At 48.5% G+C, this 25,479-nt stretch overlaps 1 protein-coding gene across 1 annotated transcript; it reads right to left on the reverse strand.

Annotated features, from left to right (window-relative positions):
* Nucleotides 1–10,625: 10,625 nt before the first annotated feature.
* On the reverse strand, nucleotides 10,626–15,662 carry LOC130888892 (apolipoprotein L3-like). The gene is made up of 3 exons (XM_057792260.1): nucleotides 15,605–15,662; nucleotides 14,477–14,603; nucleotides 10,626–11,320 (listed from the first exon to the last, which is right to left on the reverse strand). Exons 1-3 carry the CDS (start codon nucleotides 15,660–15,662, stop codon nucleotides 10,660–10,662), a joined length of 846 nt encoding a protein of 281 aa, XP_057648243.1. The 3' UTR covers nucleotides 10,626–10,659.
* Nucleotides 15,663–25,479: the final 9,817 nt, after the last annotated feature.

Raw genomic sequence — 25,479 nt, forward strand, 5'->3', positions numbered from 1 at the left:
GAAAGGAGCCCTTAATGTTCTTAAAGCAACCAAAAATATCATCATAAATCTGAAGGGCTTTGGAATGTGCATGCCTTCTGATGGCCAGAGGCAGCCCTCACTTGAGAGCCAGGATCATCATAACCACTGGGAGACTCCCTGCCTAGTCACTCACTCAGGTGCATAGGGATAGGGTGACTTGAGAGACCAGTGCAGTAAAAAGGAATCAACATGTTCTCTGCTGTGCGGCACCAGAGATGGATTTGGGGGTGGAGAGTAAAGACACATTTGAGGTCACAGCTTGTGATGTAAAAATCTCAACCATTTGGTTTCTTCGACAGTCTCCACCCTGGCAGATGTTCAAGGAATGAAGGAACTTGCTGCTGGGCTTAAGAACCTGAGTTAAATTCCTGGATATCTCATGGTGGAGGAGGACCTGACTAGAGTTGTCTCAGCATTTCCACATGTGTGCCTTCCTACACACACACACACACACACACACACGTAATATAATGTGTTATACACACACATGTTAACAAATATAATAAAACATATTAAAAAGACGGTTATATTGAAGAAATGGTTCTCTGTAGCAGAGCTGACCAAGATGATGTCTCAGGTCAGGTCAACTGGCTCTGTCTTCTTTTTTTTTTTTTTTTATGTTTAAAACATTTTATTTCCGAGACAGCAGTTGGTTATATAGTATAGACTCGGGTTCAATACGCAGCCACTGACTGGGAAAATGAATATAAAACCCTTGCTGCTGGAGAAAGTGGTGTGGGACCAAAGAAATATGCAGAGAGGGCGGCCTTGACCGCCACATTTATTTGGAGGTGACGGGCAAACGCCAGGCTTCAGGGAGCAGGAAGCAGGAAGCAGGGCAAGCCTCCCCCTGGTTACCAAAGTTAAGTGTGATAGATTTCAAGGCCATGCAGCGGCACGACAGTGACCCTCCTTGGTGACTGAGTACTGTGGTGGTCCACGATGCAGAACTGCCGGCTGTGCTGAATCCCCATCCCGGTCCCTGATCCCCAACCCATTTTCTCCATCTATGTGGGGATCTTCTGAACTTGAGGTCTCATCCTCTCTCTACCACTCACTGGCAGCTCCCTCAGTACTCAGGAGAGTCTTCCCGGAGAACGCCAGCCTCTGAGTCAGTTTCTAGTCCTGTTTAACCAGGATCGCAAGGCTGCTGTATCCACTCAGCAAATGTATTTGAAGGTCCCGACTATTGTGAGCACTGTGTGCATCTCACAGAGGGCAGAGTTATCTGTACTCCATCAGGAAATACTGCATTTGTGGGTTCAATTCTATCGTCTTACACTTAGCTCTAATTTGTCATTAAGTTCCCACATAATTCAAGCCAGATGCTCTATGTGAGCAAAGACAGTTAGTGTTGTTTTGAGGATGAGTGTGGAAGCCAGGCTGAGTGTCAGGACCCTTCCAGTCCTGCACGGTCACCCAGGGACGTCAGCATGGGATCCAGTTTCCTTCCCTGTGCTTTGCAGTCCTGGCAGGTCTGTCTGTGTCGATGCCTTGTGTGACTCCAGAAGTCGTGTCATATGCTCAGTTGGACAATACCTGCTCCCTGAATGGAACCTGGAGAAAGCGAGGGGAGCAGGGAGGTAGCCTCTGTTCTGAGGCAGCCAGTGCAGTATCCACCTTGTCTCAGTCAGTTGTCCTCTCCAGACTGTCGCCTGTGCAGTGGTGACCTTGATGCTGACCCTTTTGGGCTCCACCAGGTGGTGCTGGTGTTCACTCTCTGCCTCCCAAAGCCATAGCGGGGCTACTTCCCATTATGTCTCTGGTGGCAGATCTTCCTGAAGTCCACAGAGAACTCCCAAGCAAAGTGTCGTGGACTGAGAGGGACTTGGGATGTGCAGTTAGTTCATTCCTTTCCCTGGGTAAACAAGGATGTTAAGATTGTGGGTGCTTCCCCACAAGCGGCCATTCTATTCTGTGGGTCTGACCTTGCTGGGGAAGGTGGAACTTTCACTTTCGGTTGCTAGGTTGGACCAACAGGCAGTTGCTTATTGGGGTCCTGATATGCACATGGGAAGGACAGCTGTGTTCCCTTCCGGCTCAACCATGAGAAGATTTTCCAGCAAGTTGGGGATCTCTTAAGCTCCCCTACCTGATCATCCTCGCAGCATCTCTTGAAGAGAAAGATGATCGAAGTCAGACATCAGTCCAGGACACCAGGTAGACATGCCGCCATGCTAGGCTCTGGTTGTCCCTCTCTCCCTCCGTCATAAGCATAACAAAATGTGGAAACCCTCAGATGAGATTACCAAGGCCCCAGGGCTCTGCTGAAGTCTGCCTAAGACCTGGCCAGCAGTCTCCCGGGAGAAGGTGGCTCTTGAGGGTCCCCACTGTACAGACTGCAGTTCATGAGTCCTTGGCACCCTGAGGTTTGCCCGGAGTGGTTATTGCTGCCAAGACCAGATGGGAAGAATACTGACTGGTGAGATGCAAGGCGCCAGGAGTTGTGCCTCTCACTGTATCTCTGAGCGTGCATCTGCGCGAGGCTCTGTGGGAATCTCAGTCTTGTTGAGGATTCAGTGAAGCAGGCTGAGCAGGTGGGAGACAGGCCCGCCTCTCCTGGGCCTCCCCAGCCTCTGCACAGCCTGTGAGGGGTGGAGAAGGAAGACAGGCTGTGCTGTGTTTGGGTGGACAGGGCACAGTGTGGGGCATGGAGGGAGAAGCTGCACAAACACATCTTCGGAACTATGAGCCTTGGCATCCCAAGGTCAAAGGCCAGACCACAGGTCGGGGGAGAGGAGATTGATTGATTACCAATGTGTCTGTAACAGAAGGAAGTCCTGGAAACTTATTTTTTTTTAATCCACACTGTTTCCTGGAATGGGGCTGATTCCTCAGAAGCTAGTGACTCTATGTCCAATGAATGTCTCCAGAGTCCAGAGAACAGCACTTCTGGGCACATGGAATTGTAGAGAGCTGCGTGAAGCCACACCTGATGGCAATGTGTAGAGAGCTGCGTGGAGTCGCACCTGATGGTGCTGGCTCCCGCCCTCCGCGATCCTGAAAGCGAGTGCTCTCTGTGATAATCAACTTCTAATATCAAGTAGGTCTGACCTATGCTATTATCACGCAATGATTGTCAGCTGCTTGCATATGCGTGGACATATGGGCAGTGCCCACCTGGCAATCTGGGGTTGGTTGCCCATGCCTACTTAAGGGCTGGGAGAGGTTTGCCCTGGGAGAGAGGAAAAGAGAGAGGGAGAGAGAGAGAGAAAGAGAGAGACAGAGAGAGAGACAGAGAGAGACACACACACACAGAGAGAAAGAGAGAGAGAGAGAGAGAGAGAGAGAGAGAGAGAGAGAGAGAGAGAGAGAATTGTAAAAAGGTCCTGAATAAACTGCTTAGCAAGAAGAGCTCCAGTGTTGCGCGTCATTCCTTGCGGGACAAGGAGGACCGCGACATGGAATGAGGTGGTCCTGGTTGGTCCTAGCACCATGTGGGACTGGGTGACATTTTCTGTGAAGGAGAGACTCAGCACAGGCCTGGAGTTCTGGAGACTGCTGGGGGGGTGTGGAGGGAGTGAATGGAGTGAAGGGAGGGGCTGAGGTAGGCTGGAGACTTGCTGTCCTGGGTAAATGGGCTTGAATAGTTGATATTTCTTCAGTTGATGATAACTGTCATCATTGCTATGTACAGTTCCTGACACAGTTGCCAACACATTTCTCCACATCTCCCGAGCAGCTTTAGTTCCTTTACACATGTTTCCAGATGCCCAGTTTTCCATGGACCTAGCAGGACAGGAGGCCTTTGCTCTGGCTAGGGTGATGGAAGAGTGAGGGGAGGCCCAGGACTGGGTCCTTAGCAGCAGCTCAGGGACAACATCCTGTCTCTCTTTGACCTTAGTTGCTCTTCTCTCTCAGACAGAGCCGTGAGATCCCCAACCTCCATTACATTTGTCCCTACTCCATCCCAACACTTTGCTTTTCTCTTCCTTCCAGCCTGGACCCATAGATAGCTGTGAGGAAGACCAGTGAGCGACCCCACACCTGGTCTTAGGAACACTGCAGCCCTCATGGACCCCAGAGGTACCGACTTCTCTTCTCTGGCTGTTTCCTGAGTGTGGTCTAGAACTTAGGGCCTCCACATGAGAGCCTGTTAAGTTGAGGATAGAAAAGGAGTCCCCAACATGGACTAAGGGGGGGGGTCTCCTGAAACTGGCTAAAGGGTGTTCTTCTTGGCTATGTCTTGGGGGACATGCTCAGGGACATTTTCCCCCTCCCTTGCCTCTCAATACAGCCAGGACAGCCTGGAGAAGTGGGGGACAACGCCTAGTGTCTGAGGACATTCCAAACTCCCCACCACACGGGAAAACACTTGTGTGTGATCTTGTGCACAGAAGGCTTCACACATTTGTCAGCTCCTGAGAATGAGTCCTGAATCTCCTATGAAAACTCACTGCACTTCACCCTGCAGAGGATCTGAGTGCTGCGAGCACTGTGGGGAGGACTTAGGGTTTCCAGGAGCAGAGTCACTGCAAGACGGAATGAGCTCAAACCTGGACGGGGATGCGTGTTACAACGTGAGTGCTCTGCCCTCTCTCTGAGGACAGAGGTGCCCATCTGGATGGGTGCTAGAGACATGTAGACCATCCAACAGGGCTAGAATAGTAACTCTTCACATCCTTAGAGTTAAAACATTCAATATGTAAGACAGAGAGTGTATGAGAGGCTGCAAGAGAGAAACAGTGAATCATGTATAAAGATAGACCCATCAGACAGGCAATGATTTCCTAACAGAAAAACTTGAAAATCCAGAGGGTTTGGAACAATGGATTCCAAACTCTGAGAGACCACTGCTATTCACCCACTCTACTATACCCAGACAAATTTCTGCCGCAATGCAAAGAAAAAGGGAAACATATCATGATCACGGCAGGCTAAGAGAATTCATGATTGCAGCCAGGTTTGGAATGGATCTTGGAAGGAATCTTTAAGAGTGAGGAGGAAGGTCAATATATCCAAGAGTCTGCAGGAGAGAATAAATCACACTAGAACCCTGGTTAAGTAGATGAGGACTAGGAAAATATCAAACATTACTAACTTAGCAAAATGATAGGAATTCATACTTTCAGTAATTAATATTCCTGAATACAAACAGTCTCAATTCCCCAATCAAAAGACACAGACAAGCAGGTTGGATTAAAAACAGAGCTACACAGAACTCTGCTTGTTGCTTTGGGGAACACACGGGTGATGGTGATCCAAGCCAGATGCCCCGTGAGAGTCAAAAGAGGGAAGACGGCCATCCAGGCAAATGGAACTAGCCAGCAGCTGTTCTAGTGTCTCTGAGAATAAACTTCAAACAGAAACGGCTGTGAAAGGAGAGAGATGGATGGCCTCTGATTATCGGAGAAATCGGTCAAGAAGGGATCACAATTCTAGATGTGTGAACACCCAAATAGGCGGAACAAGTCCTGAAAACAGAGCTGCTAGGTATAAAGTCACAGGTGAACCCTAGTGATGTAATAGTACAACACACAAAAAAATCAGGGGCTGGGTGGTGGTGAGACATCCTTTTAATCCCAGCATTTGAGAGGCAGAGGCAGGTGGATCTTATTGAGTTCAAGGCCAGCCTGGTCGGCAATGCCAGTTCTAGGGCAGCCAGTACTGTTACACAGAGAAACCCTGTCTCAAAACCAACACAGGAAAGTTGAAGTGTGGCTAGTTGGTAAGAGGGAGGGGTCAGTGGGTGTAACTAAGTGGGTAATTGTGTTCAATATGATCAACATGTTAAATACATGGATAAAAGTGTAATAATAAAATCCACTCTTATATATAATTTATATATATATGTTAATAAAACGCTTAAAGAATAAAATAAAGAATGAAGAAAAGGATGAAAGCCCTGAGCCTTCATGCTTGCTCTATCCTGTGTGTGATGAAGAATCATAGGCAGAGCTGGTGCCATGTTCCCGGACTCCAGTCTCTGGTCCATGAGCTACACAGTCTTTATTCTTCCTAATTACCTAGTCACAGACTTCATCCTGTCGATGTCTCAGAAGAGATGAAGAGATTTGTTTTGACCTTCAAGACAGAGTGACGTTTTCAAGACGTCCCCTCTCTGCTGTCTCTCTGTAGAGATAGGACTTATGGAGACACGTATATGTGACTCCATCTCTCACTTTCTGAAGCAGACATTGTAGACAAGAAGTTCGGCAGTTAAACAACCCTTTCATAGGGGTCTCCTAAGACCACTGAGTATATCAGATATTTACAGTAAGATTCATAACTGCTCAGGCAGTGGTGGTACATGGTTTTAATCTTAGTACTTGGGAAGCAGAGGTAGGCAGATCTCTGTGATTTTGAGGCCAAGTTGGTCTACAGAATGAGTCCCAGTACAGGTTCCAAAGCTACACAGAGAAGTCCTGTCTCAAAAAACTAAAAAAGCAAAAGACTCATAACAGCCGTAAAATGAGTGTTCTGAAGTGGCAAGGAATAATTTTACGGCTGGGGTCACCATGACATGAGGAAATGTATTGAAGGGTTGTGTGGACTCTTCCAACCAAGTTCACCAAAGCCCAGCTCCTACAGTGGATTCTCCCATCACCTTCAGTAATATCCTGATGCCAGCGTGACCCTTCTCCCTCATTGAGGAGAACACATGACTGACTCACCTGACTCTGTCAGGAGTGTCCTTGGGACCTTTGGCTGACGGACATGGACTGTACTGGCATATGCTGCTAGTGTCTTGTAGGAGGAATGAAAAAACCAAGGCATCTTGGAGGTGTCCCTGTGAAGCCTGACAAAGGGAACCATGGCTCCCAAAGGTTCCTTTCCTCACTGGCTGCTCGCTGACCTCATCACAGCAGCCCAGTGGCTCCCGAGGACCCTGATGTCATCCACCTGGCCAGATGCCACTCCTCTGCTTCTCCCCGTGTCTGCCTCTCCTGTTGGACACTGGACATCCATAGCCCTAGTTGTGGGATGTGTTAAAACTTACAGTGACTGTGTGACGTGGGCAGAAATGAAGGGAAACTTGCTAAAGGAGTTCTGGGGGCTCTTGTTAAAGACAGAGGTGAGTCAGGATGGCTGGCTGTCCCTTTCTCTTTCTTCCTGCCTCACAGGCTGTAGGACCCCATTGCTACCAGGGGGAGCTGGCTTCCAGTCAGAACCAGGGTATGCAAAAACAGACATGAATTCAGTGATGTCTTAGGAAAAATTCTTATCTATCTGAGGGGGGGAAATAAGGAAAAACATGCTTTCTGATGGTATCTTTCTCTTTTACTTCTCTTGAAAAAAATCTCTGGAAATCTCTCTTGCTCTTCTACATAGTTTTCCACAGCTCTCTATGTAGCTCTACACAGCCTCTCCTCAATCCTAACTCTGGAAAATTATAAGCTACCTTTACAGGGCCCGACTCGTTCTCATAACACAAGATAAGTCACAGAGTTTCTCTTAGGCTAGGGAGGTCACATTATCTGTCCAGTGTAAAACACATGGCTATGCACATGGCTCTATGTTGGTGAGGGTTCCAGAGAGAAAATGTCATTGAAATTCAGGACTTAAACAATAAGCAGTTAGCTGAACCTTGAGTGCTAGGGAATATGTCCATAAGGTCCATTACTATTGTCTACCAAAGTTGCTTCAAGTCTGACTTGAATCGGTAATAAACACCTGGGAATTCCCCTTGTGTATTCATTGCCAGGGGCAACCAGTTGCTTTGAATTTGTTCTGAAATCTAAAAGTAGCTGTTCTTGTGATTGAAAATATAGTTACTTTCCTATGTCAGTCTGAACAATGTAAAATATCTTAGCATTATTTCTATTTATCAAAATCATCTCAGGTTATGCAGAAATCATCATCCTGACCATCCACAGCTGTACGTGTGCCCGATATATGGAATATATACGTGAGAGAAACACACAAGCAGTGGGAAAACACCCCATCCAATTATCAGGGAAGGAATGCAGTTCTTAGGGAAGAAACAAAGTGGCACAAGAGAGAAATTACAGACAGAAGCAACCGGTCACTTACATTCAGTGTCTCCGTGGCCTTCCCAGGTGGGACTCCCCATCAGAGTCATTCATCTGGTGGGTTGACCTACTGAACACTAATTGTCACCTGCTGTATGCTCTCATGGCCCCCTTCAGACCCTTAGACATGAGGACCATGTGCCAAACAGAGCTGGGAGAACGGGCAGATGGGATAATGAGATGGAGATTTGGGTGACTCCACACTTGCCTAACAGCATCTGCACTGTGGGTCTCAGTCTTCCAGGATCCCATAGGGCTGTGGACGTGCCCCAGTGCTACAATACTTCCCAAGCATGCAACACCCTGTATCCTCAGCGCTGAGTGGAGGAAGGCTCTCTTAGTCAGCTCTGAACCTGCCTTGGACCTAGCACTTCCTGCCTTCTTGGATGACTGTCCCCTGGGTAGACGCTTTCAGGGATCTCTGATGGTGTCTGCCCTGTCCTGCTCCTGGAAGTTGAGGCAGGGAACCTCTTTCCTCAGCTGTGCTGAGCTCTCCAGATAAGGCTCTTCTTACTCTTGATTCTGCCTTTTCATCAGCATGACTTTAGCTTAGTAGAGGAAACCACAGTGAGAGTCATGACCATGTAAATGTCCTCTGAGCCACAGGTCAAACATGGTGGGGCATGGGTTGGAACATTCATAGACTTTTAACAGTCAGGATGGGGCTACTGACTCTTAAGTCAGGGGTCGAGACAACCCCATCCTGCCATCTCTAACTCCAACAACACGAGCAGATCTCATTACACCTGGAGACTCTGACGATCTTTCAGGGAACAGTTCACATCAACAGAGACATCACAAGACAGTCTTGCAAATATTTGCTAGTTCAGAGTTGTCTAGAGGAAACTTCAGCCAATGGGAATGTGATCTGAATCCAACTGAAGGTATCTTTGCTATATAAATATTAACCTTCCCATGTGCGGGGGAGGGGGGTCAGCACAAAGCAGCCAGGCCACCAAGGTCACCCTACCCTATTCAGAACTCTGGCAAAGAGGGTTGGACCTGACCAACTGGACCAAGCATGTGGTTACCTGTATCAGAGAGCATCTACCTTTCAAGTGGCCTCTTTTTGTGTAGAGACCTTAAAGGAGACAGGAATCTTCCATATGAACAGTGACATCATGACTGGTGTAATCATCTGAGGAACTAAAACAGACAAACCTCCCGGGACCACAAGCACAGAGAAGGCGTTTTCATGCCATACCGACAGCCCATTGTGAACCAGTCTGTTTCCCCAGAAGAAGTGAGATCCTTGAGCTCTCAAGGGTTTTGAAAATGTGATTCTCATCCTTGAGACCCTGAGTCAGGACACTTCAAACACCATGACATTGTTGTCCTGTGGTTAAGGGAAGTGAGGAGGCCCGTGTCTAAAGGAGCCAGTGAGCCAACATTACACAGGCTCAATGTGTCAGTGCAGGGGTCCATCTTGGCCTGACTTCAGCTGTTTTGAGTCCAACCATCAAGAGCCACCACAATAAACCCCAACCTGCTCTGCTTGCATGGGCCCCTGCCGTTGCAGTGGATGGTACTTGTTTGTATTGTGTCCCAAGTGCTGCCAGTGCAGGAACCAAGCCTGACATTGGTGGCATTAGCTGAGACTAGAGCAGACACTTCCTGACTCTGGTTAATGCCAGGATTATCCTGCTCACCACTCCTCCCTCTGAGAGCTGTGGCAGCCCACCAGCCTTCCTACCTTCCTCAGCCTGGTGTTTGCCCATATCTTCCTACCTCAGATCAGTCCGATTTATCCTGACCGCATTGTCTTTGGTCCCAGGCCACCTTCTTCTTCTGTAATTGACTGCTATATACTCCATTTTCTAGACTACTCAGTTAATATTTATTTAACACAAATTATAGAAGACAAGAGGACAAAATCCAGGTTATCTAGACACTGTCTTGGTCATCACACCTCCCCACACTATGAGAGGAAGCTGAGGGTCAGAGACTGAGTCTCTTATCACAAACATATTGACCCCCAAACAATACTTTGTTTGACATCTTATGTATATCTGCCTTGACTTTCTATCTCCAAAGACCCAATAATGACACATCACTGCACAGACATTCACTTTGATGTCACTGGTCTCTCTGGTGACCCTGTCCCCTTGGAGGGTTGACTACTCAAGAACTCCATCTTTTCTGCTATCACCACCACCATCCTCAGCATCATCTTCAGTATCATCACCATCACTATCTCTATCCAGAGGTCACTACCTGGAGGACACAAGGGTGAGTTGATCCTACTGATGCTTGGAAGAATCACCTAGAAGTCATAGGGACCCTGCCCTCAGGGAATGGGATGTGGTCTCCTGCTCTGGCTTCAGCTCCCACTCTGGCTTTCTCCCATCTTCAGCTGTCCAGGCTTCCTAGGTTCTCATGGCTTGTTCCTGTTCTGCTCTCATATCAGACCCTCTGCATGCAGTCCTAGTCCCATTCTTAGGCATTCTGGCCCCTTATTTTAGACTTCAGTTCTCCCCTTCCTAAAGCACTGGCTGTCCACGTTGATCTTGCTCTGCTCAGCCAAAAATATAAACACCTCAACCCTCAGGTCCATAGACTTGATCATGCGTTATTTCCCTTGTAATGGTATGTCCCCCCTTGTCTCTACCACTGTACTAGTCATTTCCCCTGAACACTTAACTGCGTGGTGGAGGGATCACTGAGGCTAGAATGACTGTAGATCCTTGTGGAGCTGCTCAAATTCACGCAACTTCTCTTCTAGATAGTTAGCCAGTGCCCGTAGCTCTTCAGGTGACTCTGTCTTTGCAGTGGTTTTGAATTTCATGGTTCCTCCTGCTCTGGTGGCTTGGATATGTTCCCTGAGCGTCTTCCAGGCCCAGAATATTTGCACTCCTGCACTATCATGTTTGGTTACAATCAAAGGCATGATCTTGTAGATTCTGTCCAGGATGTTTTTGCTGGCTCGAACCAGGCGTCTGGCTTCACTTTCATCTGCCCCTCTCAATGATTCTTCCACAATTGCAGTGGTGACACCAGTTGCAGCTGCTGCTGCTCCTAGAGTTGCTGCTGTGATCATCAGAGAGACCAATCCTGTTAAGGGTGCCAGATATAATCCAAAGATTGTAGCGGCGATACTGATGGAGTCGGACACCACATTGGAGATGGTGCAGCCCCTGTGCACCTTGTCACGATGGTCAGCCAGAGCTCGGAAATTCCTGATGTTTTCTTCAAGTTTCCTTTTCAACTCAGGAAATTCTTTCAGAAAATTCTCTTTCTGCTGCCTCTTTTCTGTTTCATCATTTTCATCTGCGGGCTCCTGGGCTAAATGCTTCTTCAGTGCATCACGCAGGTCAGCTTCCTCCTCGCTGTGAGAGAAGAGATAAAGTTCATGACTAACGTAGTAACTTTTTGAATGTTAAAGCCTTGTTCAAACCTCACTTTCATCCTACAAACCCAGCAGGAATAACGTAGCAGAAATCTGTGATCTGCACTCTACCCTGAACATTTGGTACTGCATAGACTCCCAGGGCCTTAATACACAGGGTCCGTGTATGAAGTCAGGACACTTGACAAAATTAGAGGCGCTGATAAAATGATTTCACTCAAGGTCAAACCAATGCCATCACTGTCTGTGGGAACCCTGTAGATGAGAGCTGGGTTGTGGGCTTAGAGCAATTACTCTTTAACTCAGAGAACTGTGTGTGTTGTTTCGAATTCCCCTTTCCCAAGAGTCTTTTCTCTGTTCCTGGTTGCCCTGAAGTCATCTAAGGCCATGCAGTGTCCAGCTGAGAAGAATGCCTGTGTTTGCCTGGGAGGTCTGCAATGGACCATTCACAGGGCAAGCCAAAAGGGGATTATTCAGCCTTAATGAATTCTAAACCTAATGTCTCAAAACTCCACATCTGTCCTTATGGGACAATACACAGTGACAGCACAATTGATTTAAAAGAATTACATAAAACTCCTCCATCTCCTGTACACTGTCAGCATGCAGGCAGATTCAGGTTCCATCTGTAATATACGTCACTAAATATCTGCAGGTGTTTCAAAGTGTGGAAAATGCAGGGTCTGAGATGCATCTGTTCCCAAGAATTTCCTATAAAAATGCTCAACCTGAAAGAGGTGGGAACTTTGGTGCCATTTCTGACCTGCATGGGAACTGGAGGGAAAAAAGCACTGATCTTAGGAAGATTCCCCTGAGGCCTGTGTCACTGAATTGATCTGTTGTTGATGTCCCTGTAAAGGATCTGCTGCCTTGCCCTCCTGACATGTGTCTGTAAGTCCCCAGCTCCCTGTGTGTACAGAGTGACTCCACCTATGTTCCCCTAGGGCAACAGTCCTGAGCAGTGTTCTCCTGGCTTCTTGGACCTGCTTCAGGATGAAGATTCTTTCCTAGAGTGGGTTTGCAGTGGTCTTGTGATTTCCTGGTGTGCAGTGGTCATGTGATTTCTTGTTGTACAGTAGTCATGTGATTTCGTGGTGTACAGTAGTCATGTGATTTCCTGGTGTACAGTGGTCATGTCATTTTCTGGTATGCAGTGGTCATGTGATATTTTGGTGTGCAGTAGTCATGTGATTTCCTGGTGTGCAGTGGTTATGTGATTTCCTGGTGTGCAGTGGTCATGTGATATTTTGGTGTGCAGTAGTCATGTGATTTCCTGGTGTGCAGTAGTCATGTGATTTCCTGGTTTGCAGTAGTCATGTGATTTGTCACACACTCAATGCAGGTCAACACTCCACAAAGAAGAAAAAACTTCAAGCTTGAATCTCTCTTTTTTCTGTCTGCTGGATATTTCCACTGGCTATTTTAACCCTCTGTGCTCCATGGTTAACTGTTACTATGTCACAACTACCTTATACGTGAGTTCTCTGTGTGGTTTTTGCAAATTCTCAGTCCTGTTTGGATTAGAATAGTCCCTCATTAAAGGCTAGTGTCCAATATATAAAGAAGGCTCACTGGGACTCTTTCCTCAGACTTTGTCATTTAGCTATTTTTGAGAATTTAAAATTAAACCCAAAACAAACCTTTAGAGCCACAAGAGACATTCCCAATCCTTTTGCCTGATCTCTGCAGATTGCCAAATTCCTTTCCCTCCCTGACTGGATCTCACAAGGTCAGTGGCTACCTGAGGTGACTGAGACAGGACAGCTGCCATTAACCCTGGCTCCACACTGACTCCCACCCCTCACTCACTCTTGACCAGGTCTAGTCAGAGCCCTGCAAACAGAGGTCGCCATGCTAACAGATACTACAGCTAGTGACAGGGTCTCATTTGAACACAGCAAGGCCATGTGCAAAGATGCAAGGGGCCTGGAGACCACTAAAAGTGACAAGCAGGCTGGACATCGCCTGAAGCTGGACAGGGCAATAAGGGAAATATTGTCCTCTGAGATGGTGACATGCGATCCCCTCAGACTCTCAGGTTCTGCAAACCGTCCTCCAACCACACTGACTTGGACTCTTGTCTCTAGCCACACATCCTTTCTGATATTCAGGGAGCACTGTGTAGAACAGGATAGAGTCTGAAATACCACCTGAGAACTTCTGGGCACGCACAGCACGTGGAGGGTGTGCCCAAACACAATGCTGCACACCCATAAAGCATAAGGTCATGGCCGAGGAGATAAACACTCTTCTCCATCTTGCATGTCCTCTGCTAGGCCTCTTCTCTGTGCCTCCAATTCCTTCATCCTTCCAGCCCTGCTGTCCTTGCCTTCTACCTGCACCTCCATTCTAGGGTCACTCTCAGTCTTTCCTGAACCGTGGATAAGACCCTGGTCCTGCTCTCTCTGGGCTTTGGGAAAGGTGCTGACACGTGGTTTCCCATCCTGACCTGCTGCTCATCCCAGGCTGTCATCATCATGTCCTATCAGCCTGCACTTTTATTCCTACTGAACACAGCTGGGCTCCAGATCTCAGTAGGGACAGTCAGGGTCACCCCAGCTCTGTGCAGCTGCACTGTGGGCTCTCGGCCTCCTCAGTTCACAGAGGACCCTGCTGCTGTTACAGCTCCTCAGGTGGGAGGAAAGTGACCGAGACAGAACCTGGGGACATGGCTATCCATGTCTACATTTTTCTCACTTGTCTCACAATAAGTTCTTGATTCCTCAGTCCTACAGGAGACCCCCTGACCCTGGTCTCTTCCCATTTCTAAAGTAGCTCTCAGTGATAATTTCAGGGCACCCACTGTGTACTGGTCACATGCTAAGAGCGGCACACACATGATCTTATTTTCTCACACTGCAGTCCCATGGTGGTGACACGCAGGAAGTGCTAACTAACTTGCCAAGGTCACAGAACTAGGAGATGGCCGACTCAGTCCCGGCACCTTGAGCAACATCTTCAGTCAACCTGAGGTGATGTCCACCAAGGATAAAATAGTGGAAACATTCCTCCTGGATTGTTGAGAAGGAAAGTCCACAACCCCACCCCTGGGACTGCCTAGAGTGGGTATGCCTGCCCGGGAAAACCCTCATCCTCATGGTCTGGTGGGCAGTGCTGGGTGCACCATGCACGTAACTGTGACAACTCTGCTGCCGCCACAAACACCATCCAGACTCCATCTTCAGTTATCAACAGCTTCAGATCATCTCTGCCCACTTTGTTCGTGATGACGGTAGTTATGTTGTCCACTATGCTTAGCGGCGCTGTGTACCAAGAAAAAGAGTGAGGTTAGAGGACAGCATGGAAGAGGTTAAATGGCAAGTAGCAGCAGGCGGTGAGATACCATGTTCCCGAACATTTTTCTTCAGGTTCTAATGGGGCCTTCTGGGTTGTAGGTTCAATTATGTCCCCTAAATTCATATGTAAAAGCTCTTGGGCTCAGCAACTGTGCTGGGATGCAGAACCTTTAAGGTAGTGAAGTAATGAAGACCAAATGATGCTCTAAATATAGAGCGCTACTCAGTGGGACTGGTGTCCTCATGACAGTGAGATACCCGAGGTCTGTACTCTGTCAATTCTCCGTCATTTCATTATCTATCATCTGCACACACGGTTGTCTCTGTGTCCACCTACCTCTCTGTCTATGTCTATGCATACAGAGGAGACACCATGTGTAGATGTTGTGACCCTTCTCCCTCTGCATACCAAGAAGAGGATGCTTACTGGGACTAAATTTCCATATGTTCATTATAGATATGGGCTTCCATTGCTGAGGGAATTGACAGAGCTTTTGTTGAATTCCTTTTTGTACCCACCACCAGCTTCTAACATGTCAACAACTGTGGTAGCAGCGCCTTCAGATGTGACTCTCCATCACTGGTGAGCTCTCCGCTAGCTCATTGTGTCAGTAGTAGAATGTTAAAGAGATATGGAGTCCACATCAGTGTCTACTGAACATGGAGGGGCTCAGGTTGTGTCCTGGCTCAGGATGCTCTGACACCATGAAGAAATCATCCAGGACCACTCGACTCTTGCATCTTTCGTGACTCCACAGCCAGTACCCACAAACAGCACTGCTAGGTACTGCTGCCAGCTTGGGGCGGACCGTTGTCCCATCAACTACACCAGCAGCAGCTTTGTATAGTGAAGCAGCATCTTTCCTGGAGCAAGCGATTGTTGGGCTTTCTCTTTTCTGGGCTTTTTCTGAAACTCCAAACTGGAACTTAGTTGGCTGGCACCTGGCCTGGAATGCACCCTCCCATACTTCCCCGAGAGCAGGAGCCTTCCCTCAGTGTCCCTGTGGCCTGGACAGTCACAGCCATTCCTCAACACTGAGCTTCCTAGTGTCCTTTTCTCTCCAAATACAAAATGTCAAACACTTGTCATTTATTACAGCCCCACCTGCTCTTTCATTGTTGACCTCCATACAGAGTCAGCATTAATAAACATTCCACTGACTCAATATTATAGCATATTGACCTTACCCCACAAAGAAATTAATCCATTGCTTTTTAATTTAGCCTTTTGTAAGTTCTCAGAATAAGGACAGATAACACCTGGGTTCTTTCCAAAATATCACAGAAATGGCCTCTATCCCAATTGCCAATAAAGTCCTTGCATCCCTCTTAAATCACATGAGCCAGACCCCACTTCTGCGTTGCTTTCAGCAGGACTGCCTTCCATGATCCTGCTCCACTGACCTCTGGGTCCCTGCTTACAGTGTTCAACTGCATGTCTAGTCCAGTGTTCCAAAGGCTCCCACATTTCTTGCGTATATATATATTCCTCTCTCTTCACTCTCTTTCTATACATTACAGCAACTATTTACTATATATACTCCACGCAGGGACACACACACACACGAACACAGACACACACACATGTACACACACAGGAACACAGGCACACAGACACACGTACACAAACATGAACACAGGCACACTCACATGTACACACACACGAACACAGGCACACACACACATACACACACACATGCTTGTAGCCAGGTTCTTCACATAAGGGACCCAATCTCTGGTGAGAATTTCTGGATTATTACTTTTCTGTTGTTATAAACACTACGACTACATTAAGGAAACTCATTTGACTTCCAGCTCACCAGGGTTAGATGTCCATAGTGGCAGTGAAGGGACAGAAACAGGTGTTGGAAGCTTAGAGATCACATCTCTACTGCGCCCAAGAAGTGCAGAATATACTAGAAGGGGCAAGGATATGAATTCTATTTTATTATTTAGCCTGATTTTGTTATTGTTGAGATAAATTCTCACTATGTAGCTCTGACTGACCTAGAACTCAATATGTATATCAGACTGGAATCAAATTCACAGAGATCCACCTACCTCAGCTTCCTCATTGCTGGGATTAAAGCCTGCACACTGCAATAAAGTGGGTTATAAACTCCAGGGGACCACACTCAGGGATGGACTTCCTCCAGGAAGGCTGTGTGTTCCATAACCTCCCAAATGGCAACACTAACTGAGGACCAAGGTTTCAAATGCTTGACCTTCTGGGGTATCTTTATTAAGAACAGCCAGCACACTTATACACACAAGCACCACACACAGGCAAACCATAAAGACAAAAAGAACCTGGTTTGGACAAGTAAAAGGTGCAGCGTTTCCTCCCCCCATGGAACTTTTATGAGATGGAAGAAGGAAAGAGTAAAGGTAGTTGGCCACCGGATGCCATGACTGTGTCCGTCCCTCAGCACCAGCTCTGGGACTTCAGATAGGTTTTCCTCATGGTTCTTCACGTGTCCAGGCTGCAGGGAGGAGAAAAACAACTGTAAGATGCCATGGGGGACAGCTGAGGGAAGCCAGGTGGGGGGGACAGAGGCCCAGGGGTTCCACCAGAGCGGGGGAGGGGAGAAAAGGACCAAACAACTGGAAGCCAGAGTTTCTCCTCCAGTGGGCCCTTCACTGCTGCTTACAGATGTCAGTCATCTGGCCTACCCTCTCCCCTCACCCTTGCGACGTCAGAGCTCTCATGCCCTGTTAGTGTCCATGGAGAATGTTGCCAGCTAGGGACATAGCCATGAAGGAAAGCAATATATGATCTAAACACAAGAGAATTGTTAAGAGATGCCCTGTCAAGTCCTAGGCGGGCACATATGGGAACTCAAGGTAACAGCAGATGCTTTATGTATGTCTGTGATACCCAGGGCTCCTAATACAACCTCATTAGGTGACCAACACCCTCTATGAGATGAGGAGACTCATGAGCCCCACTGTAAAGCTAGCTGAAGATCCTAAAGGTTTGCTGACAACAGTCCCCAAATTTCCCAGTATGCTATACCACAGATTTAACCTGATTGGCACCTCACTTTTTAGGTATGACTCCCCACACCCTTAAACACACAGTAGCACTTCCTTCATGTCCCATGTGACTGTGAGTGCCTTCTCAATCAAACCAGGGCAGGGTCCCTGTGACAGCTTAAATTCTTGTATGCTACAGGGAGCTCCTTGAGCCCATACCCTCTTTGTTCTGCAGGATCCTGCATCCCAACAGGGATGGAGTCCTGTCAGTCCCTACCCTGACCAATCTATTCCTCTGCCCTCTTCATAAGTGTTCAACCTTAGGCCGTTTCTAATCATCATGTGAACAGTGGTGGAAGGATATTCTCTTGTAAGAAACGTATGCACTGGGATTATTTTCTGTAAGGTATTTCTAGAAGCAAAATGCCTGGATCATGTAGTATCTATCTTTAATTTTTTCATAACCTGAGGCTCATTGTTGTAGACATAACGTGTGAGAACCCACACTCTCACAGACAGGGCATGAGGGTGGACATTCTCCCTGGACTCCTAGTGCACAGTAGCCAGAAACAGCAAATCTGACTGCACATGGAGAGACTGAGGCAGGGTGGGGGCTGACAGTTCGAGGCCAGCTGAGGCTTCTCATGCAGACACTAGATCTAACTTAGGACCATCACCACTGAGGTTTGGGGTAAGGTTGCCTTTCTATGTATGTCAGGTAGACAGAGGGGCATCCATCAAGTCCAGGGGCAACTATAGTGAAGGCACATGCATGGAGACCCGGAGGTGGCAGGAGCCTGAACACTCAGAACCCCAGATTCTCTAAGGCTTCGTGAAGGATATCACACTCTATTCTTCCAATGACCTTTGATGTATGTGCTGTTTGTGCCCCTGTTCCCCTCTCTCTGGAGCCCCTCCCTGCCTTCCAACCAATGTCATGTCCACCCCAATCGTCCTCCTTCCCTTCATACTTTCGGCATCTTAGGGACCAGTGTCTCTTGTGCCCTCTCTACCAGTGCTCAACCTTGCAGCAACCATAGATGGAGAATAGCCTGCGGGACTCAGTGGGGCAGGCAATCCAGCTCCCTCTATCAGAGGATTAAAACAGGGACATGGAGAAGTGTGACAAACCCCATGTCACACAGCCCGCAGAGCAGAGAGGTGAGGGAGACAACAGCCCTGACTCTGAACCGAAGAGAAATCCTGTGGATTTAACACTCTGGGTCCCTCTGCTCCATTAGAGCTCACTCTGCTGCACAATCTGCCCCTAGTGTTAGGTAAGGCTGGGGTGCCATGATCCTGGGATTCTGCACTGTGTCCACTCTCAGTCCCTGTTTCTGGGTCCCTTCCACACCTGCACACACAGAACAGCCTTGGCTTCCTTCTCTGTCCCCCACAGGCTAGCAAAGGGCAGCTGACGACAAAAAGTGTAGCCTCTCACCCACCTGTTCAGCCTCCATCCAGGTACTCTAGACAGGTCACTCTCTGCTATGCCTCAGTTTCTCCACAGTTCCTGACAGCATAGTCAACAAGGACCACATGTGCCAGCACCCCTTAGTCATCCTGTACATCTTACTAAAACCTCATTCTCATTGGTCCAAGAACAGCACCCCAAGACAAGTGTTGGGTGTCCATGCAGCACAGGTTGATATCCCTGTGTCCCCCAAACTCTTCCAGTTTCTTCTTCTGTTCTTTATCTATTTAAAATGACAGACCACAGAAAATGCCTATCTTCCCTCTAGGGTCCCTGATCATGTCTCAGACTGACCTGCAAGGATTGTCAGGGCCCAAGCAGTGTGGTGATCCCATCTGAGGGATATCACACCCTCTCCTGATGGCAGAGGAATAGAGAGAAACAGATCTCGTTCTGACTGCAGGTCCAGCCATGCTGCTGCTGAGTCTGTGACCTGCACCATTGTCCAACCTAGTTGAGTTCAGCCATAAAATGGGGCCATAACCCTCCTCCTCCAGAGCACTTGAAAGCATAAATATGTGGGGACAAGGATCCTCAAACTCACCTAGGAATCTTCCCGTAACCAAGGGTTGATGGGTCCCAGCTGGCCTTAGCTATGTGGAACCAGTCACCGGATGCATGCGTGAGACACAAACAGACTAGATCTAGGCTCTCTATACCCAGTGCCTGAAAGTGAAAGAAAAATTTCTGGTTGTGGTCCCTCATGATAAAACAACCCAGCAGGCATGATGCCTGCCAGGCACCACCCTATTGATGCCCCATGGCCTGGAGCTGTTATGCCCAAATAGCACGTCTGGCCTGGGTGAGATAAGAGTAGACGAAGAATGAAGGTTGCTGATGCGGCTTCAGCTGGGTGCCCACTTCCAAGGAAAAGAACACATTCGTGACTGTGATGATAAGAGAATGCTTGGTCTCACAGCAGGGACCAACCTTGTTTCCATGGATTTGAGGAGAGAGAATAAATTGGGACTCGCCACAGTCATGGGTACAGTTCTCATGTATCTCTCAGTACTTTCTGATGAGGGGGAGGTTCAGAGTAACAGATGCTTACTACAGCAGGGCTGGGAGGAGAGGGTGGCCAGGGAGGAGGGCACCAAGAGGAAGGCAGTCAAGGTCTAGCAGAGGGCACTTAAGAGGCACAAGGGACATTGCTTCCCTGCCAGCTCTGACCTCAGGCTTCATGAGCTGCAGAGCTGTGCATGGATGTTCTCTACACACCTTCTGCTCTGAGGGGTCCATGGCGATATCAGTGCCTGTCTTCTGATTTAAACCGAGCTCCCTCAACATCACAAAGAATGTGTGGCTACAGATAATTCCCAAAGTCAGTGTGACTGAAGGAAGATTTTCATAAATCCAGCATCTGAGTGGGTCCCGTGTCCCCATCCCAGATGACAACTCTTCCCTTGTTGCCTCTCGCAATTTGAGTGGATTTCCTAGCTGCACTTTATGATTGGTGGTCTCCTGGCCACTTTCGTCCTTGCAGGTAGCCTCGCTATATTCCAATGCGACACTGGCACCCAGTGTGGTGTCTGTTTGCCTGGTGACATCTGTCTGCAGGATTTTGAACGAGACCTGCATGGGGGTTTAAAGCCAGTGAGGGACGAGAGTCAGCCTGGAGCCAGGTTTAGTAGAAATCTTTCTCAAGGGCTTGACCTCTGCTGTCACGGGGACGAGGAAGATGTCGTGTCTGATGTTCTGAAGACACACACAGCACACATGGGAGTGACTAACAACAGAAATCTTCACTAGAAAGGCATGACAGGAAGAGGGCTTGGGAAGTTTTCCTTGATTGAAAGTGAAACTTGAAGAGCCCCTCCAGAAAGTCCCAGCCCAGTGACCAATGCTACTAGGGTAAGGTCACAAACAAACCCTAGCGCTATAACAGGATCACCATAGAAGATAAAGGGAAAACACAAGAAAGCAGAAGGGTGATTATCTGCGGGGGGATAGGTCAGCGGGAGTAAGAGGGTACAGGAGAGTGACGGAGGAGAATATGTTCAAATATATCATATGCATGGATGAAAATATGATAGCAAAATCCATTATTATACTTAATTTATATATGTTAATAGAACGTTTGAGGAAGGAAATGAAGAAGGAAGAGAAGTCCCATGTCTGTGTGCTTGCCCCATCTTGTGTGTGATTCCAGATTCCCAAGTAGTAGTGGGGTCGTTTTCCTGGACTCCCAGCCCTTGGTCTTTGAGCTGCACAGGCTTCCATTCTTACTAATTATCTTGTCATAGGCTTTGGTGTAGTCATGGTCTCAGAACAGAGTGAGAGATTATCTTTCAGCCTCTAAGACTGACTGACATTTTCAAGATGTCCCCTCTCTGGCTGTCTCTCTGCAGAGATAGGATACGTGGAGACGCCTGTAGACGCATCCTTCCTCACTTTCTGCAGTGGACACTAAAGATACTCCTCCAACAAGGCTCACCACAGCCCAGCTCCTGCAGTGGCTTTCCCTGTCACCTTCACTAATACCATGATGCCAAGGATAGCCCTTTCCCTTATTGAGAACACATGACTGATTTACCTGAAAATGGCAGTACTGTCCCTGTGATCTTTGGCTGATGGACATGGACTGTACTGGCATATGTTCCTAGTGTGACAGGGAGGAATGAAGAAATCAAGGCACCTGTAACGTGTCCCTGTGAAGCCTGTCAGAGGTGTTCATGGCTTCCAGAGGTTCCTCTCTTCAGTAGTTGGTTTTTGCTCATTGACCTCATCTCAGTGGCACAGTGGCTCCTGAGGTCACTGATGTGCTCCCACCAGTGCAGAAGCCACCCCTTTGCCCCTCCCTCATGCCTCCCTCTCCTATTGGGCACTAGACATCCAGGACTCTGGTCATGGATTATGTTTAAACTGACAGTGAATGTGTGACTCCGGCCAAAAAACAAGGAAAGCCTGTGAAAGGGTTCCTGGGCCTCTTGCTGCAGACAGAGGTGTATCAGCAGGGCTGGCTTCCCTTTCTCTTCTTCCTGCCTTACAGACCGCAGGACCTCAGAAACATGAGGAGCATCCATAAAACAGGTCCATATGCTCTTCTGGAGATATGGTTAAGGTGAGCAAGGGGGAACATACCTGGGAAAGTATGAAGTCATAACGACACTGAGTCTTGGGTGACAGCATATATTGCTAACAGCCTCTGCACTGTGGGTCTCATTCTTCCGTGATCCTATGGTGCTGGGGATGTGGCTCAGTGCTAGAGCACTTCCCTAGATCCAGGAGACCCTGGATCCTCAGCATGGGGGTGGAGAAATTCTCTCTTCATCAGCTCTGAACTGCCTTGGACCTAGCCCTTCTGGCCTTCTTGGATAAGTGTCCTCCTGTCTGTAGGTGCTTTGAGGGATCTCTGATGGTGTCTTCCCTGTCTTGCTTCTGGTGAGCTGGAAGCCCATCAGGGAGCTTCTTTCCCCTGCTGTGCTGAGCTGTCCAGATGAGGCAGAACTGAGGCTGTCTGCACAGCCTTCCCGGGGCAGTGGGAACCCCTGCCTCTGCTTTAAGAGGGAACACAGGGGTCAGGACTACATGTTTCTTCCCATGTCAGGTTCAAGGCCTCCCACACATCACACAAACCCTTCTCCCTGTTGCAGCCACTCCCTCATCAACCCAGATGAACGGTTCTGAATTTCTGGCCTCTAGTGGGCTCTGCCCTCCCCTTAAAATTCTTCCTTTTCCCTCCCTATTGAGATCATTGCACACCACCTCCTTTTGCTGGCTTGCCAAGTCCCTCTCAGCCTTGGATGTCCTATTTCCTAGTGTGTGTGTCTTTCTACTACAAATGTCCCCCACCCCCAGGTCTTTCACACCACCACGGGACTTGGCACAAACCCTGTAACAGCCCATAGATGGTAACTAGGGCTAGCTGTGCAGCCTCTTTCTCTGGGGACCAGCTAGGGTCCACAGGTACCCCACTTCTACAGCAGAGAGACAACAGAGGATGTCCATGGAGACACTGTGGGGGCCAGAGCAGCTTGAATCATCCAAGTGGGAAAGAACTGACTGTCGAGCCACAAGGGAAATGACAGACAAGCCAGAGACTGCAAGCACCAGGAAAGGATCTGCTGCCCAGAGACATAACAAGGGAAATAGCCAGACAGTAAGTAACCGTGGAGACCTGTGGGAAAGAGGCTAAGACACATTGCTTCCTGAAGCTGGTTAGTTGGACCCCAGGAAGTGGGTGTATGTCCCTGTCTGTCTTATTCTTCACCTAGATACATGAGACAGAGCTGCCATAGTCCCCATCCACCACAGGTTGAGCAGACACCAGGTGAGGCCCAGAGGGCACAAGCCTGCCACCCACTGCTCTGCCTCCTTTCCAGGCTCCTTGACAATCCACTGTCTTCTGCAGCCTCAGATTCCACACAGAGCCTGACATAGAATAGGGCCTCAGTGCCAGGCTGTGGGACACCCCAACCCCTTGGTTCCTCGTATCTTTTGCAGCCTTTGTCCCCTCTCCACTTAAGTAGCAGCATCCCAGAGCCAGCTTTACTGACCAGGCTCCAAGGGCAGGCTTAGGCCCCTGCTCTCTTCCATCTCTTTGTTTCCTCTATTTCCCAGTGGAGAGGGCACCTACACCAGACTCCTCCCCTCTAGGATCCCTGGTCATGTCACAAGCATCCTGCATCTAGGCTGAGCAGCTTGATGATCCCTGTGACGGTGAGTTTCTCTCATCCTTCACAAGAGCTACCTCACCAAACACGGCTTGGAATTCTGGTCTCTTATCACAGAGTGTGCACGTAAAATGGGTCCATACCCTCTTCTAGGGCTGTGCTGAAGGTGGGCAAGTGGGGGAACTAAAAAATATCTCCAACTTACTGAGGAGTCTTCTGACTGGGTCTGAGCAGGACCCAGGTCTCAGGAGGGTGGGTGCCATCCCTGGTTGTGTCTGTGACAACCTGACAAAGGTCAGAACTCAAAGGGAAAGCGAAAGCTGCCTCCTCTGAGCAGCTCAGATCCACCTGAGACCCCAGACTCAGGTCCTGAGCCCCACATCCACCCACATCCTTGTTCACCCTCACACAGGACCAACCTCAGGCTGACTTTATAGATTCTTCTATACACACCCATGTTGTTTGTATGTACTCCATGGTCTTTAAGACATAAACCTGCCACTTCAGGCCCAGGGACCTTCCCGGTACCAAAGAAAAACATATAGTTATCCTCCTGGATATTGGAAGGAGACAAGATTACCAGGCAAAAATTGGAAACTTGGGGGTGGGGGTGGGGTGGGGGTAAGGGGAGATGGGGAGAAAAAAGTGAGAAGGGGGGATGGGGAGAGCTTGGGAGAATGGAATGGTTGGGATGGAGGAAGGGTGGATATGGGAGCAGGGAAGTATATATCTTAATTAAGGGAGCCATTTTAGGGTTGGCAAGAGACTGGACTCTAGAGGTGTACCCAGGTGTCCATGGAGATGTCCCCAGCTAGATCCTTGGGCAGCTGAGGAGAGGGAGCCTGAAATGGCCCTATCTTATAGCCATACTGATGAATATCTTGTATATCACCATAGAACCTTCATCTGGCGATGGATGAAGCTAGAGACAGAGACCCACGTTGGAGCACTGGACTGAGCTCCCAAGGTCCAAATGAGGAGCAGAAGGAGAGAGGACATGAGCAAGGAAGTCAAGACCGCGAGGGGTGCGCCCACCCACTGAGACGGTGGGGCTGATCTAATGGGAGCTCACCAAGGCCAGCTGGACTGGGGGACTGATGGAGCATGTGATCAAACTGAACTCTCTGAACATGGCTGACAATGAGGACTGACTGAGAAGCCAAGGACAATGGCACTGGGTTTTGATTCTACTGCATGGACTGACTTTGTGGGAGCCTAGTCTGTTTGGATGTGCACCTTCCTAGACCTGGATGGAGGGCGGAGGACCTTGGACTTCCCACAGGGCAGAAAACCCTGACTGCTCTTTGAACTGGAGAGGGAGGGGGAGGGGGTTGGCAGGAGGGGGAAAGAAGTGGGAGGAGGGGAGGAGGTGGAAATTTTTAAGTTAAAATAAATAAAAAAGAAAAAAAGAAAAACATAGAGAGATGCAGGACCATGTAAATGTCCCCTGAGCCACAGGCCAACCATGATGCAGATCCCTTGATCAGGCTGAGGAATGGGCTGGAAGATTCACAGAAATCTAACAGTCAGGATGGGGCTACAGATTCTTACAACAGGGGTCAGGACACCCCCATCCCTCCTTCTCTAACTCCAAGGACACAAGAAGAGTCCATGTCACCCAGAGTTCTGGGAATCTTCTAGGGGACTGCTCAGCATGAGCAGTGACATCACAAGAACATCATGCAAACATCTTCCACTTCAGAGTTGGTGACTTTGCCAATGTCTTTGGTCAAAGGAAATGTCAACCCATTGGAAAGTGATCCCAATCCAATGGATGCTC

This window comes from Chionomys nivalis, chromosome 17 (assembly GCF_950005125.1).
Source record: "Chionomys nivalis chromosome 17, mChiNiv1.1, whole genome shotgun sequence".
In the NCBI taxonomy this organism is placed as follows: Eukaryota; Metazoa; Chordata; class Mammalia; order Rodentia; family Cricetidae; genus Chionomys; species Chionomys nivalis.